Source organism: Pelophylax lessonae (genome assembly GCF_965119305.1).
Source record: "Pelophylax lessonae genome assembly, chromosome: 1".
In the NCBI taxonomy this organism is placed as follows: Eukaryota; Metazoa; Chordata; class Amphibia; order Anura; family Ranidae; genus Pelophylax; species Pelophylax lessonae.
In genome coordinates this window covers 600,822,985-600,837,722 of record NC_138768.1, presented here as the reverse complement: position 1 = coordinate 600,837,722, position 14,738 = coordinate 600,822,985, and the positions used below count along the sequence as shown (strand labels likewise).

The window sequence follows — 14,738 nt, the reverse complement described above, 5'->3', positions numbered from 1 at the left end:
CTGTGTATTTACGTCGCTACTTTGACGGTAAATACCGGGGTTATGGCAGCAGATAGCTGCCATAACCCTGGTATTTTCTTACACGGCTGGCTTTAGCATAAAAGTGGCCCCAGCAGCGGATTCACCATGGGATTACTTTTATGGGCGGCAGGAGAGGTGCCCCCCCCCCCCAATTCCTGGTCGTTTTCCCCACTTACCAGAGCCGTCAGTTGCGAGGAAAATGATCTGATCCCATGTGTTGCTGTGCAGGAAGTCGAGTGAGAAGGAAAATAAATAATAATAAAAAAAAATTTAAAGTGCCCCGTCCCTCTGAGCTTGCACGCAGACGAAGACGCGAACGCATATGCAAGTTGCGCCCACATATGTAAACGGTGTTCAAACCACACATGTGAGATATTGCTGCAATTGTTAGAGCAAGAGCAATAATTCTAGCCCTAGACCTCCTCTGTAACTCTAAAATGGTAACTGTAGAAATTTTTAATGCGTCGCCTATGGAGATTTTCAAGTACCAAAGTTTGTCTCCATTCCACGAGCGCACAATTTTGAAGCATGACAGGTTGGTTATCAATTTACTCGGTGTAACATTATCTTTTCAAATTATAATACTTTCTAATTTAAAAAAATTGGGCTCAACTTACTGTTTTCTTATTCAAAACAATGTATTTTTTCCCCAAAAAATGCATTTGTAAGACCGCTGCGCAAATATATGGTGTGACTATGAAGTATTGCAACAGTCTTCATTTTATTCTCTAGGGTCTCTGCTAAAAAAAATACAGATTTTAACTTGTAAACAATAAGTGTCAGAAATAGGGGCCTGGTCCTTAAGTGGTTAAGTATGCCCACATTTTAAACAAGTCTAGTACAAGGTATAGTTTGGTAAATAGATTGAAGAATTCCATTCTGTGTAAGTCTGTCTTTGATACTATAGATTAATTTTATGAGTCTGAAGAATTTAAGTCGGAAATCATACTTTAAAAAGCACAAACTGACAAACTTTTAGGTAAGTACCACATTTGCCAGCTGATGCTTGGCTTGGATGGAAACCTCTTTTGTATAGCACAAATGTAACATTATTGTGCTCCAGATAAGATTCTATTTTGATTTTATACAGTATAGGGAACCCAAATTGTTTTACATCGAAGAGAAAAATGAGTGAATCTAATGTATGTAGAACCAATTTTCACACAATATATAAAGGGGTTATAAAGTCAGAAGGTTTTTTTTCTTTATCTTAAAGCATTCTATGCATTAGGATAAAAAGCCTTCTGTGTGCAGCAACCCCTCCCCCCCATCTAAATCCAGCGATATTGCAGGAGTGTCTCGGCTGCCCGGGACCCCCTCCTCCTCATGCCCGGTACCCCCTCCCAGAGAGTGCAGGATACAGAATAAAATGAAGATCACCCCCAGCAGTCCGAATTCCTCCTCAGTAAAGCCCCTTACCTCAGTATAGACCCCCCCCCTCCCCTAATCCAACCCCCGATCTGTACAGATCTTCCTCACCAGATGCAGCAATTCAGAGTGAGGGTTGTATCCTGTGAGTGGACCAGAATAGGAGTCTTCCTCTGCTCTTAAGGCCCTGTTCACACATATGCGAATTGGATGTGGGTTTCCCCGCATCCAGTTTGCATGACAGGGGAGTTTGACCTGCTCCATGGAGCCGGTTCACACAGCTCTGGGGTGGCCACGGTCTGCATGTAAAAAGGGTCCTGTGCATCTTTTGGTTCCGATTCACGTGACAATTCTGGCAAAAAAACCTGATTCGCACCTGAATTGGTGAACAGGGACGCCATGCTGTGAACTGCAGCCGCAGCATGTGTGAATGGAGCCTTAGTTATGTGCAGTACACACAGAAGAAAATTTACTTCGCAACTCCTTGACAATCTGCCCAACTTTTGCTGGTGACTCTACAGCACCCCCCCCCCCCCCCCCAGCATTGGCACCTAGTGCGGGCCGCACTCTTCTAGATACAATACAGGTTTTGGGTGGTTTATATATATATATATATATATATATATATATGTATATATATATCTGTATATGTATGTGTATATATAATATATATATGTGTGTGTATATATATATATATATATATATATATATATATATATATATATATATATATATATATATATCATTTTTTTTTTTGTGCAGGGATCAGTGTGTAATGCAGTGCAGAGAGTGTAGGGTTCAGGAATGCAGAACACAGAGAGTGTAGAATACATCCATAAATGACCTCCTCTTCCCAGTATGAATCTCCCCCAAGCCCATATCCCCCATAGTACAGACCTCCCCCCCCCCCTTTCCTTGTATAGATCTCCTTTCTTCAGCAGAGGCCAACCGCCTCAGTACAGAAATCCCAGTACTGACCCCCCTACCTATCAGAAATCCCCTATCTGTACAGGTTTTACCCCTCCCTCACCAGATGCAGCATCAGTTCAGGGTGAGGGAAGTCCTCCACTTCCTCTGTTCAGAAATACCACGGCCAGAGGCAGCACTGCAGTGCAAATTCAATAGACACTACGGCGGTGTGCAATACATACAGAAAGAAAATGTCAGTTGGTGAGAAATCAGTGGCAGCCCATCATTTTTTTGCTCTTGGCCCTGCAGCACCCCCCAGTGTTGGACTGCAGCTCCCTAGGTAAGCTACTGGTTTTGAGTAGTTTCTCAGATTCTTGAAAAAAGGAGAAAAAACATATCGGATGAATCCTGCAATTTATTTGATCTTTAGTCTAATTTGGACAGAATGTTAGTTGTACAATTCTGGGTACCATGTAAAATCTTTTCAGCCAACCTTTCTCAATCAGGGTTTAATGGAACCCTAGGTGTCCTCTGGAGGTTGCTAGGGGTTTCCTGACCAATGAGCAACTTCTACTTCTCAGATAAGTAGCCACTGACAACAGTGATCTTTTAGGGGTTTTTAAGGGGGATTGCTCCAATGACCACAAGTGTAAGGAGCATTCTTCCCAATTACCATCACACCAATGTACTGCGAGCTGTAGATGTAGTAATTAGCAGGGATTCACTGGAACTGGAGAGTTATTTTAAGGATTCTCCCATGTTAAGAAAAGCAGTTTTGAACCATAATGTTAAACTGCACTGCTATATCCTTCAAGATCTGCATAAAACTAATTTTTCCCTGTCTTTGCATTACGAAATTCTTGAACATGTGATTTTTTTTTTTCATACTCCACAGTAACTACTGGGATCTGACAACAACTAATGACAATGACAGTATAGTAATATATTCTGATATCTATCTTCCTCTTTTCGTGTTTTTACTGCATTCTAAAAGGGCATGTATTTAGTTTTTAGCACTTTAAGATGCATATGATCATATATCTTCATTCTTAGATCTCTTCTCCTGAAGACTGGTCCTACACCAGCAATTTTACTGAACATCGGCAACATCATTCTGGAGGAAACATGCAGATGGTTGATCAGGCTGCTCTACATTACAACATGCCACTGAGCAGTGATCCCATTAAAAAATTTCAAGACACATTGTACCTAACCCAGGTAAATCTGTGACTGGTTCATCAAGCTTTCTCTGTGTTGATGTTGAATGACAGTATGAATGTTGCATAATAGCGACATTTATTGACTAATGCATAGGGAATGTATAGTAGACGGTTTGAATCTTCGATAGTTCAGCAGGGACCAGCCAAGATTCGAACCATTATGGGCAGGCTGATTACACCCAAGTGATTATTGCTATAGCCGCTAGCAATAATCACTGTGTTCTCCCGGCAACCACTAGCAATAATCACTGTTATCCTGGCAGGGACGGCTCCCCAAGCTCCAGGCCCCCCACCCCCATCCCTTTACTCGGAGAACACAAAATCAACATTGTCTGCATTTATGGGGGAATTTAGCAATTTTTTTTTCTTTCTTGCATTTATGGTTTCAGGAAAATCACATCATCTATGGCCTGCCTTAAACTCCATTTAACTTGATCTCCTTCCCCCTGGTGTAAACAGCCTCCTTATAGTGCTCAATAGATTAAGCTTTAAAGCTTTTCTTTAGAATGCACATGGAGCTGCGTGGCGCCCTCCCACTTTGTAGATATGGCTCTACTCTTCCTTTGGGGAGGAGGCTACATACATAGGAGGAGGAGCTAGCCTGGGTGGAGTGGAGCTGGGGAATTTGTGAGCTAAGGATGTAGTCGCTATACGGACATAGTTATCTCCTCTGCCGCAGAGATTTGTGGGAGGTGGGAACTTTAGTGTTACCTTTTTGAAGCCAATATTTAGAACTGTAATGAAAGGTGTGGGCCAGAGCCAGTTAGGCTGGGGAGGAAACGGCTAGATAATGCTGGTTATCTTTCAGCCAAAAAATTATTTGGGGTGCAATTGACTTACTGCAACTTCTAATGCCAAAATTTTTTTTCTGGGCCATTAAGGCCAGACACTATTAAAAATTCAAAGCGGGCTGTTGTGTTTTTTTTCTTTTTTGTTGATGGAAAACCACCTAATAGGAGTTTTTGTTACAGATGCTCCTGGGTCATTTTGATAGTCCTTGCATTGTGATAGGATCATGTGTTTGAGGTGTTGATCATTTAATGCCTTGAGTACCTTTGAAAGGCTGGATAGTGAGTTTATGGAGTATTTACGGCTTCTCCCCTCCAGGTCATGCAGGCGCAGTGTGTAAAGCTTCAGACTGAGTTCTACAGACGCAGTAGGAGTGAGATTGTGAATGGCCTTGGCTTTACAATGGGGGCACTCTATTGGCAGCTAAATGATATTTGGCAGGCTCCTTCATGGTCATCCATAGGTAAGCAAGATATCTGTACCTGCTAATATAACTCAAGCCATAGCACAATCGTGAAATGGAATATACAGTATCATACAAAAGTGAGTACACCCCTCACATTTTTGTAAATATTTTATTATATCTTTTCATGTGACAACACTGAAGAAATGACACTTTGCTGCGATGTAATGTAGTGAGTGTACAGCTTGTATAACAGTGTAAATTTGCTGTCCCCTCAAAATATCTCAACACACAGCTATTAATGTCTAAATCACTGGCAACAAAAGTGAGTATATGCCTAGGTGAAAATGTCCAAATTGGGCACAATTAGCAATTTTCCCTCCCCCGTGTCATGTGACTTGTTAGTGTTACAAGGTCTCAGGTGTGAATGGGGAGCAGGTGTGTTAAATTTGGTGTTATCGCTCTCACTCTCTCATACTGGTCACTGGAAGTTCAACATGGTACCTTATGGCAAAGAACTCTCTGAGGATCGAAAAAAAAGAATTGTTGCTCTATATAAAGATGGCCTAGGCTATAAGAATATTGCAAAGACCCTGAAGCTGAGCTGCAGCATGGTGGCCAAGACCATACAGCAGTTTAACAGGACAGGTTTCCCTCAGAACAGGCCTCGCCATGGTTGATCAAAGACGTTGAGTGCACATGCTCATCGTCATATCCAGAGGTTGTCTTTGGGAAATAGACGTATGAGTTCTGCCAGCACTGCTGCAGAGATTGAAGGGGTGGGGGGTCAGCCTGTCAGTTCTCAGACCATAGGCCACACACTGCATTAAATTGGTCTGCATGACTGTCATCCCAGAAGGAAGCCTCTTCTAAAGATGATGCATAAGAAAGCCTGCAAACAGTTTGCCGAAGACAAGAAGACTAGGGACATGGACTACTGGAACCATGTCCTGTAGTCTGATGAGACCAAGATAAACTTATTTGGTTCAGATGGTATCATGCGTGTGTGGCGGCAACCAGGTGAGGAGTACAAAGACAAGCGTGTCTTGCCTACAGTCGAGCATGGTGGTGGGAGTGTCATGGTCTGGGGCTGCATGAGTGCTGCCGGCACTGGGCAGCTACAGTTCATTGAGGGAACCATGAATGCCAACATGTACTGTGACATACTGAAGCAGAGCATGATCCCCTCCCTTCGGAGACTGGGCCACAGGGCAGTATTCCAACATAACGACCCCAAACACACCTCCAAGATGACCACTGCCTTGCTAAAGAAACTGAGGGTAAAGGTGATGGACTGGCCAAGCATGTCTCCAGACCTAAACCCTATTGAACATCTGTGGGGCATCCTCAAACGGAAGGTGGAGGAGTGAAAGGTCTCTAACATCCACCATGGATGGAGTTATGTTGGTTATGTTCCTCATGGAGGAGTGGAAGAGGACTTCAATAGCAACCTGTGCTGTTGAAATGCATGCCCAAGAGGGTTAAGGCAGTGCTAGAAAATGATAGTGGCCACACAAAATATTAAAACTTTGTTCCCAATTTGGACATTTTCAGTAAGGGGTGTACTCACTTTTGTTGCCAGCAGTTTAAATCTTAATGGCTGTGTGTTGAGGTATTTTGAGGGGCCAGAAATTTAAATGCCTGGCTAATCTGATACCTACATATTGGCCTTCTTCCTAAAGCCCCATACACATGGGCCCGTGTGTATGCCAGATGGTCCAACAGAAGCCTGTAGTTTGATCAGCTTCTGTCGGACGAGCATACTGGAAAACCAGCAGCCAACTGGCTCCCAATCAGTGCTCTCAGCCAATGGTGGAGAGCACTGATTGGAGTGTTTTGGCCGGGGGGCCGTCCCCCCTGTCAGAACCCAACAGCTCAGCAGGGGAGATCGCTGTACTATTTTTGGATAGTTTAGTACAATGGCCCTGACCGGAGCTTACAAAAAATCCTAATGTACCTAATGTGGTTTAGGGATCTGATTGGAGCTAAAATGGTCCAACCTTCTTACGCTCTCCTTCACCTAATGAATGCTGTTATGGGATCCTCTCAAGATCTTCTCTTGAGAATGTGGGAAATATTGGTGCAGAGCTAGCAGAGGCCAGCTGACATAGTGTTTCTGTGCCCTGCACCATCAATTGGATTTCTTACACAAATATATGGACAAATCTGTGAAGTTTTTTAACTACTTGCCGACCAGCCGCCGTACTTATAAGTCGGCAGGTCAGCTCTGTCTGCGAAACGATGTACCTGTATGTCGCTTCGTGAGACAGCTAGTGGGGGTGCGCGCATGCCGCTTGGCCCCAGGGGGAGCCAATCAGCGGGTCCGGTGGACGTGATGTCCGCCAAGCACCCACGATTGCTCCCTGTGGAGACAGAACAACAGTCTGACGATGTAAACACAGCAGATCGCTGTCCTGTCAGTGATGAACACAGGAATCCTGTGTTCCTCCTATTTAGTTCATCCCCACAACAGTTAGAAAGCACCCCCTAGGCACACATTTAACCCTTTGATTGCCCCTGGTGTTAACTCCTTCCCTGCCAGTGTCATTAGTACAGTAACAGTGCATATTTTTAGCACTGATTACTGTAGTATTGTCACTGGTCCCCCCCCAAAAGTGTTAAAAGATGTCAGGTGTCTGATTTGTTTGTTGCAGTCCCGCTAAAAATCCCTGATCGCCGCCATTACGAGTAAAAGAGAAAAAAAAAATTGACTTAAATCTTTACCCTAAATTGTAGACGTGATAACTTTTGCACAAACCAATCAATATACACTTATTGGGTTTTCTTTTTACCAAAAATATGTAGCAGAATACATATTGGCCTAAAATGATGAAAAAATTTGATTTTTAATTTGATTTTTTTATTGGGAATGTTCTATAGCAGAATGTGAAAAATATATTTCTTTTTTCAGAATTGTCGCTCTTTTTTTATTTATAGCGCAAAAAATGAAAACCACAAAGGTGATCAAATACCACCAAAAGAAAGCTTTATTTGTGGGGAAAAAAAGGACATCAATTTTATTTGGGTACAGTATTGCACGACTGCGCAATTGTCAGTTAAAATAACGCAGTGCAGTAATGTAAAAAATGGCCTGGTCATTAAGGGGGTAAAACCTTCCTTTCCAGAAGTGGTTAATTGCATCAAAATGATGACAAAAACACAGATTTCCGGTGGAGTGAGCTTCATGACAGTAAAAATAAACAAAGATGCAGGCTCCGAACCCACAGACATACAGAACTCTTATCTGTTAATCAAATAGGTGGAAGTGCACCATTACAGCGAGCCCATTCTTATAGGGTATACTATGCATTCATATGGATGTAGATCAAGATAATAGGTGGTTTGATGGCTATACATTATATAAGCCTTTAACTGACCTTGCTGGCTCCTTTTTAGATGACTTTTAACATAAAGTCTGGTAATTCACACTCAGCCCTGTTGTGGTTTTGAAATCACGGTATTTCATCGCAATTTCAAAGCTGCACATCAGTGCGAATTGCGACTTCATTTACCCAAAGTCTATGCAAGTCACAATAAAATCTGTAAAAAGTAGTGCAGGAACCTCACTTCATCATGAGTCATGGCGATATGAACAGTTTGATTGCCAGCAATAAGGTGCGACTTGTCATGTGATTTGGAACTGTCAAATCTCATGACAAGTCGCACCACTGTGAATGGGGGCAAGTAGAACTTTGGCCTCCCATTTATAAAAATATACGTTACAGCATTTATTACATATGCATCTCTTCATCACCCTGCAAAGTCCCACAGATCCTGTTGATCCTGCAAGTGAAGTTTATCTAGTGCATCTTTCTGTGAGTGTGTGACAATGATGCTGCACTGCTCCTGAATTCAGAGCAGAGTTGCCACTCTCATGTAGGCTATGCCTGCATTACAGAGGGGTTAGAAGATATTGCAGGGGGGCATGGCTATCAACATTGTAATTGGCTGCTGATTCAAATTCTGTAGCTTGTCAATCAGCACCTGCCTACAATCTGTCCTGCCCACTGCTTTCTGGATTGACAGCACTGCCTCTGCTACTGAACCCCTCCCACTGTGAGCTGCAGTGCCTGGAAGGGGGGGGGGAGGCTATGAGACACAAACAGAGGAATGAGCTCAGTCAGGAAAGGTAAAGAACATTTTTTTTTGTCTAATTTATTTTAATTCTTTATCAGTTTTACGTCATAGAGAGAATATCGGGGGGGGGGGGGGGATAAGTTCCCACAAACAACAAGCAGCATGGGCAAAGAGCATGGTACACAAATAGAAATAAAGTCAACAGTAGAATCACCGCAAATAGAGCAGCAAATATGAAGTCTATAAGTTGCTTACTTTATTAGGCTTATGCATCACAGTGTAACCGTATTTTTGTACTTGTTTAAACTGTCATACAGGAGCCTTTAGTGCTGGTCATAGATTTTAGATGAAGTGTTCATAAACGCATGCACCATCATCATGTACAAGTATAAATGTACAGTATGTGTTGGCGGGTAAAGAAGTATGGTTGGATGTACCGGTGAGACGCCTCCATCCCCATACAATATACAAAGAAACATAAATTGCCAGTGGGACATTAGATGAGTTGGCTGGCAATGGACATGGACCTCTACTCCATTTAATCTGTGAATATGAGGCTGTGAATTCAAAGTTCCCAACTTACCAAGTATATATTTTTTTCCACAAGGAGGATTCCAGAAAACGAAATTTGGTCAAATCTAGTACAATATTGCTGTTTTTTGATTTTTATTTTAATATATGCTTGCCTTTTTTTATCTTTAAGAGTATGGAGGGAAGTGGAAAATGCTTCATTACTATGCCAAAGATTTCTTTGCCCCTGTTGCTACAAGTGCATTTGAAGACGAAGATATTTTATACATTTATGGAGTGTCGGATCTTTCGAAGGACTGTTCTTTCAAGCTTGCAGTAAGTTTTTTTTTCTTTTTTGTACAGATACATATGTTAAGACCTTGCTCTGACTTTTAAGAAGTTTGCCGCCATTCAGATATAGCAGAGGTCAGGGCAGTAATAAATAAATTACACAAACTTGCAAAAAAGTCTATATTCGAAAATATGGTTTATATTCAGAAAACGAGTGTTCTACTATTCAAATACAGACAGACACTGCAGTTGTTGGGGCTTTCAAATGGTGGCACACTGCAATCTTTTGGTATACTAGATCGTAGAACTGATTTTTGCCCCCAGTATTAAAAACTACAAACCAAAAAAAGCTGACCACACGGTACATTCTTGCATACTTTACATTCTTCTTGTAAGGATTTAAAAACAGACTTGGTAATAGGGCTTTGCAGTAGGGATCGACCGATTATTGGCAAAGCCGATTATCGAAGGGCCGGTATTCACTTTTTTTTTTGCCAATATATCGGTATCGGCCCTGGAACTTGCCAATACTACGGATATTCCAAATATAGTGAAAAAAAAACTGTAGAATGTTCCACACAAGTGCTCCTTCCACCACACTACGTGAGAATCTCTCCCCTTTGTAATTCCACTCTCCAAAAGGTGAATGTTAATGAGCCTTGTATTAACAATCCTATGTCCAGGTCTGATCGAGACTTAACAACCATTAGGTGGTGATGCTCATGTAAGGGTAAAATGATGTCACATAGCATAATTCCATTTACAATTGTTATTGAATAAACATACACACTTGAAATGCCACTCACATATGTACAAAAGATATAAGCAATTCCACATTAGCAGATCTGCATCTCTCAACCACTTGCCGTAAGTGATACCCGGGTGATACCGCTCTGTCCCGCATACGATCTCGGAGGTCACGTTGGCATAAGATCTTGGAGGTCACATGGTCACTGGGGTGACCACGTGACCTCCGAGATCGTATGCCGGAAGGGGCGGTATCACCTGGGTATATCTTACGGCAAGTGGGTGAGAGATACCGATCTGCCAGGAGATCCGCTAATATGGAATTGCTTATATCTTTTGTACATGGCATTTCAAGTATGTACATTATGTATGTATGTATGTATGTATGTATGTATGTATGTATGTATGTTCAATAACATTTGTAAACGGAATTATGCTATGTGACATCATTTTACCCTTACATGAGCATCACCACCTAATGGTTGTTAAGTCTCGGTCAGACCCTGACAAAGGATTGTTAATACAAGGCTCATTAACATTCACCATTTGGTGAGTGGAATATTGTGAAACTGATGTACCTGCAAGTGAAAGCTGTGCGGTTTTCATGCAAGTAAGGTGTGAAGAACGAGGCTTTCATGTTAAAAATGTTAATGAACAAACATTAACATGTTCAGTACCAGATTTGTGTCAAAAATTGTATTTATTTTTCAAAACTTTAACTGATTGCTGACCGCCGCACGACTATTTACTGCGGCAGTCAGCCCCGTACAGGCAAACCGACGTAGGGCTACGTCGCTTGCCTACGAGCCTCTAGGGGGCGAGCGCGCGCTCCTTCACTTACATCCCTGCGTGAGTGACCGGCGGCTCCGATATCCACCGGCCACTCACGATCGCCCGCTGGAGAGGGAGAAAGGCAGGCGGCTAATGTAAACAAAGCGCCTGTCATTCTCCCCTGTGTAACTGCAGAGATCATACGATCCTGCTATGTAGGATCGTATGTCTCTGTGGTTACATCACAAGCCACGCCCCCCCACAGTTAGAAACATGCCCCTAGGGATACATTTAACCCACTGATCACTAATAAAGTTAACCCCTTCCCTGCCAGTGACATTTTTACAGTAACAGTGCATATGTATAGCACTGATTACTGTAGTAATGTCACTGGTACCCCCAAAGGTGTCAAAAATGTCAGTCAAGGGTCCGATATGTCTGCCCCAATGTCGCAGTCCCGCAAAAAAATCGCAGATCGCCGCTATTACTAGTAAAAAAAAAAAAACAATAAAAATGACATAAATCTTTCCCGTAGTTAGTAAACGCAATAACTTTTGCACAAACCAATCAAAATACGATTATTGCAATTTTTTTTTTTACCAAACATATGTAGCAGAAAACAAATTGGCCTAAAATGTTAAATTTTGATTTTTACATTTTTTTTTTTTGGGAATTTCATATAAAAAAAATGTGAAAAATATTGTTGTTTTTTCAAAATTGTTGCTCTTTTTTTGTTTATAGCGCAAAAAGTAAAAATCGCACAGGTGATCAAATACCGCCAAAAGAAAGCTCTGTTTGTGAGAAAAAAAGGATGTCAATTTCTGTTAAAATCACACAGTGCCGAATTGCAAAATAGGCCCTGGTCTTTGAGCAGGAAAATCCTCCGGGGCTTAAGTGGTTAAATGTACAAAATATCGGCAGATACCGATACGTTGTGACCAAAATATCTGTATTGGCCCTGAAAAAAAAAACCTTATCGGTCTATCCCTACTTTGCAGACAGTAAAAGCAATTAAGAGCATGCTGAATGGAGGAGAGAACAGAGTGATGAAAGGATGAGCTCATCGGTTGTGCTTCAATGGTACTGCTTCTTCTTCTCTGTCCAGTGGCAGGCTGGGGGAGGGACATGAGTTGTAAATGTTGTGAAATGCAGCAAAAGAAAATGAGGTCTCCTGCCCTGCCAGACAGGGTTGTAGTGTGTGGCACAGCAGTGTATGTTTTTGAACTGGATGAACAGAAAGTCAAATCCTTTGGCAGGTAAACCAGCTCCCATATATGAATTTCTCCTGGTATTTCGCTTTTTCCTGGAACCCTTGCCCTTTAGCTGTGGGAAAGTTACTTTCAGCCCAGATAACAGGATGTAATGTCAGGTGACTGGTGATTTTGTTTATGTTGCATGGAGCTTCCCTTTAAACCAAAGGCTTCTTATATATTGTGCAACACATCTTTGGTGTTTAAGTGTTCTTTTTATCTTTTTCAGCTTAAAGTCTACAATTGGGACTCTCTAATAGCAGCATGTGAAACCGTTACAGAAGGCTTTGTTCTAAAATCTCAGAGTTCTGGACAAGTTTACCAGGAAGCGGTTTCAGGATTACTAAAGAGATGTAACAACTCCACCAGGCTGAATGCTGTGCTTGTTTACTATTTGTTACATGAGGGAGAAATATATGGCACTAAAAACTGGCATTTCCTAAGTTCACCAAAAGAAGCTGAAGGGCTCCTGAAATCCAATATTACAGTAAGAAGAAATTATTGACAAAACACATAGATTTGTTGTTATATTCAAAATAATAAATGCTGCCTGTTTTACCCATGCCCCAGTTTACATACATGTTCTACTATGCATGCCATTAGTTCCCACTGCTGGCAATTGCGGGCAGTGAGCCAATAAGGGGGAGAGGGGCATGGCCAAGCGGTGGGACTGTGTGTGAATGGCACACGCAGAGCAGCGGCTCAAGAGCGAGCCTGCCTGGACGCCCCCATAGCAAGCTGCTTGCTCTGGGGGCACTCGCCAGGAGAGAATGGCCAGGAGCACCAGTGGGGGACCAGAGAGATGGAGGATCAGGGCGGCTCTGTGCAAAACCACTTCACAGAGCAGGTAAGTATGACGTTTGTTATTTTAATGTAAAAAAAATTCTAAAGCTAGAATATCCCTTTAAAGGACCAATAGTGTAAAAAATATTGTATTCTTATGGGGCTCATGTAGTGATAATTGAGTTCCTTTTTATAGTCCACCTGCATGTATTTATACTTTTCTCCACATTTACATGCAGACCTAGCTTTCCAGTTATTAACCCCTATTAGTAACAGGAGTTAGGAAAAAATGAAGCCGATTACGTGCTGGCTACACTAAATGCATGCAGTCATCAGAATTAACGGTTTGTTAAAATTGCAGTTTGGGTATGGATATTTTTGTGTAGTTAAACTGGTCCACCTTGGTCCAATGTAAGCATGCATGTGCCATACCTAGAGATCACCGCTCTGCTTCTCCATCTAATCAAATCAGAGAACTCTTTCCATTCATTGAGAGCATGCAAAATTCTCGCTGAACAGCTCCTGTACTGAGCAAGCCAACTCCAATGTCCACTAAGGAGTAAGGCAACTGCTCGGCATTCAGTGATCATTGCAACAGCAGTGACCATAATGATCTCCAACCCCCACAGGATTGGCCAGGTATGGCACTTGTAGGACCTATGTACTGTAACTAACCAAAAATATCCATTACTAAACTTCAGCTTAAAAACTGAACACCAGAAAAACTAAAACTCCTACCTTGCAGTAGGGCAACAGCCATGCTACAAGGGTTAAAGTGGTTGTAAGGGTAAGGTTTTTTACTTTCTATGCAATATGGCAGGGGTGTCCAACTCCATTTCATTGCGGGCTGCATCAGCATTGCAGTTGCCCTCATAGGGTTGGTTGTATCTATTAGACTATATAAATGTATTTACTCTTTATCATATTAAGTAATTGCCTCTGTATTTGAGTATTACTGGTTTCATTAATAACTAAAGCCTTAAGTTGTGAAGGACAGGTGCATATTGGCACGGAGCCCACTCACACTGCTTGAGGTGGGAGGGGAAATAGGCATCTCTATTGCTGCACAGAGAAGCGGACCTGTAGGAGCAGCTTTGTGCTCCTCTCTGGGACTGCTGGGACAAGGTGCGGGGCGGAGATGAGGGGGGTGCTGTAACTGCAGGAGAGGTTTGAAGGTCACATGAAATGGCCTGGAGGGCTGCATTCGGCCCGCGGACCTTGTGTTTGACACGTGCATTAAAGTAAAAAAAAAGAGCAACCCCTCCTAAATACTCACCTGAGATCAATCTCAGGCCAGTACTGTGCAGTCTGCAGCAGCTCTTCTCCCCTCCCCTGGCTCTTATAAGCTTGGCTGAGAACAGCGAGAGCCATTGGCACCTGCTGCAGCTAGTCAAAATCTGTGAGCAGAGAGCAGGGGGCCGAAGCCAAGCCGGGCTGTGTGTCTGAATAGATGCAAACAGCCTGGCTTGGGAGAGAACCCACACAAGTGCCCCCATGGGGAGGGGCTTCCTATGGGGGCATGTGGCAAGGGGGAGGAGCGCCGGCGGGGGACCCAAAAAAGGAGGATTGGGGCTGCTCTGTGCAAAAGCACTGCACAGA

General features: G+C 42.6%; 1 protein-coding gene across 1 annotated transcript in view; it reads left to right on the top strand.

Moving 5' to 3' along the window:
* Positions 1 to 14,738, top strand: part of MANBA (mannosidase beta) — a 75,466-nt gene that overhangs the window by 58,009 nt on the left and 2,719 nt on the right. Inside the window, exons 13-16 of the mRNA XM_082269333.1 lie at positions 3,352 to 3,516; positions 4,626 to 4,770; positions 9,491 to 9,633; positions 12,586 to 12,843. Coding sequence (XP_082125459.1) covers positions 3,352 to 3,516; positions 4,626 to 4,770; positions 9,491 to 9,633; positions 12,586 to 12,843 — 711 coding nt within the window. The remainder of the gene's footprint in view (positions 1 to 3,351; positions 3,517 to 4,625; positions 4,771 to 9,490; positions 9,634 to 12,585; positions 12,844 to 14,738) is intronic.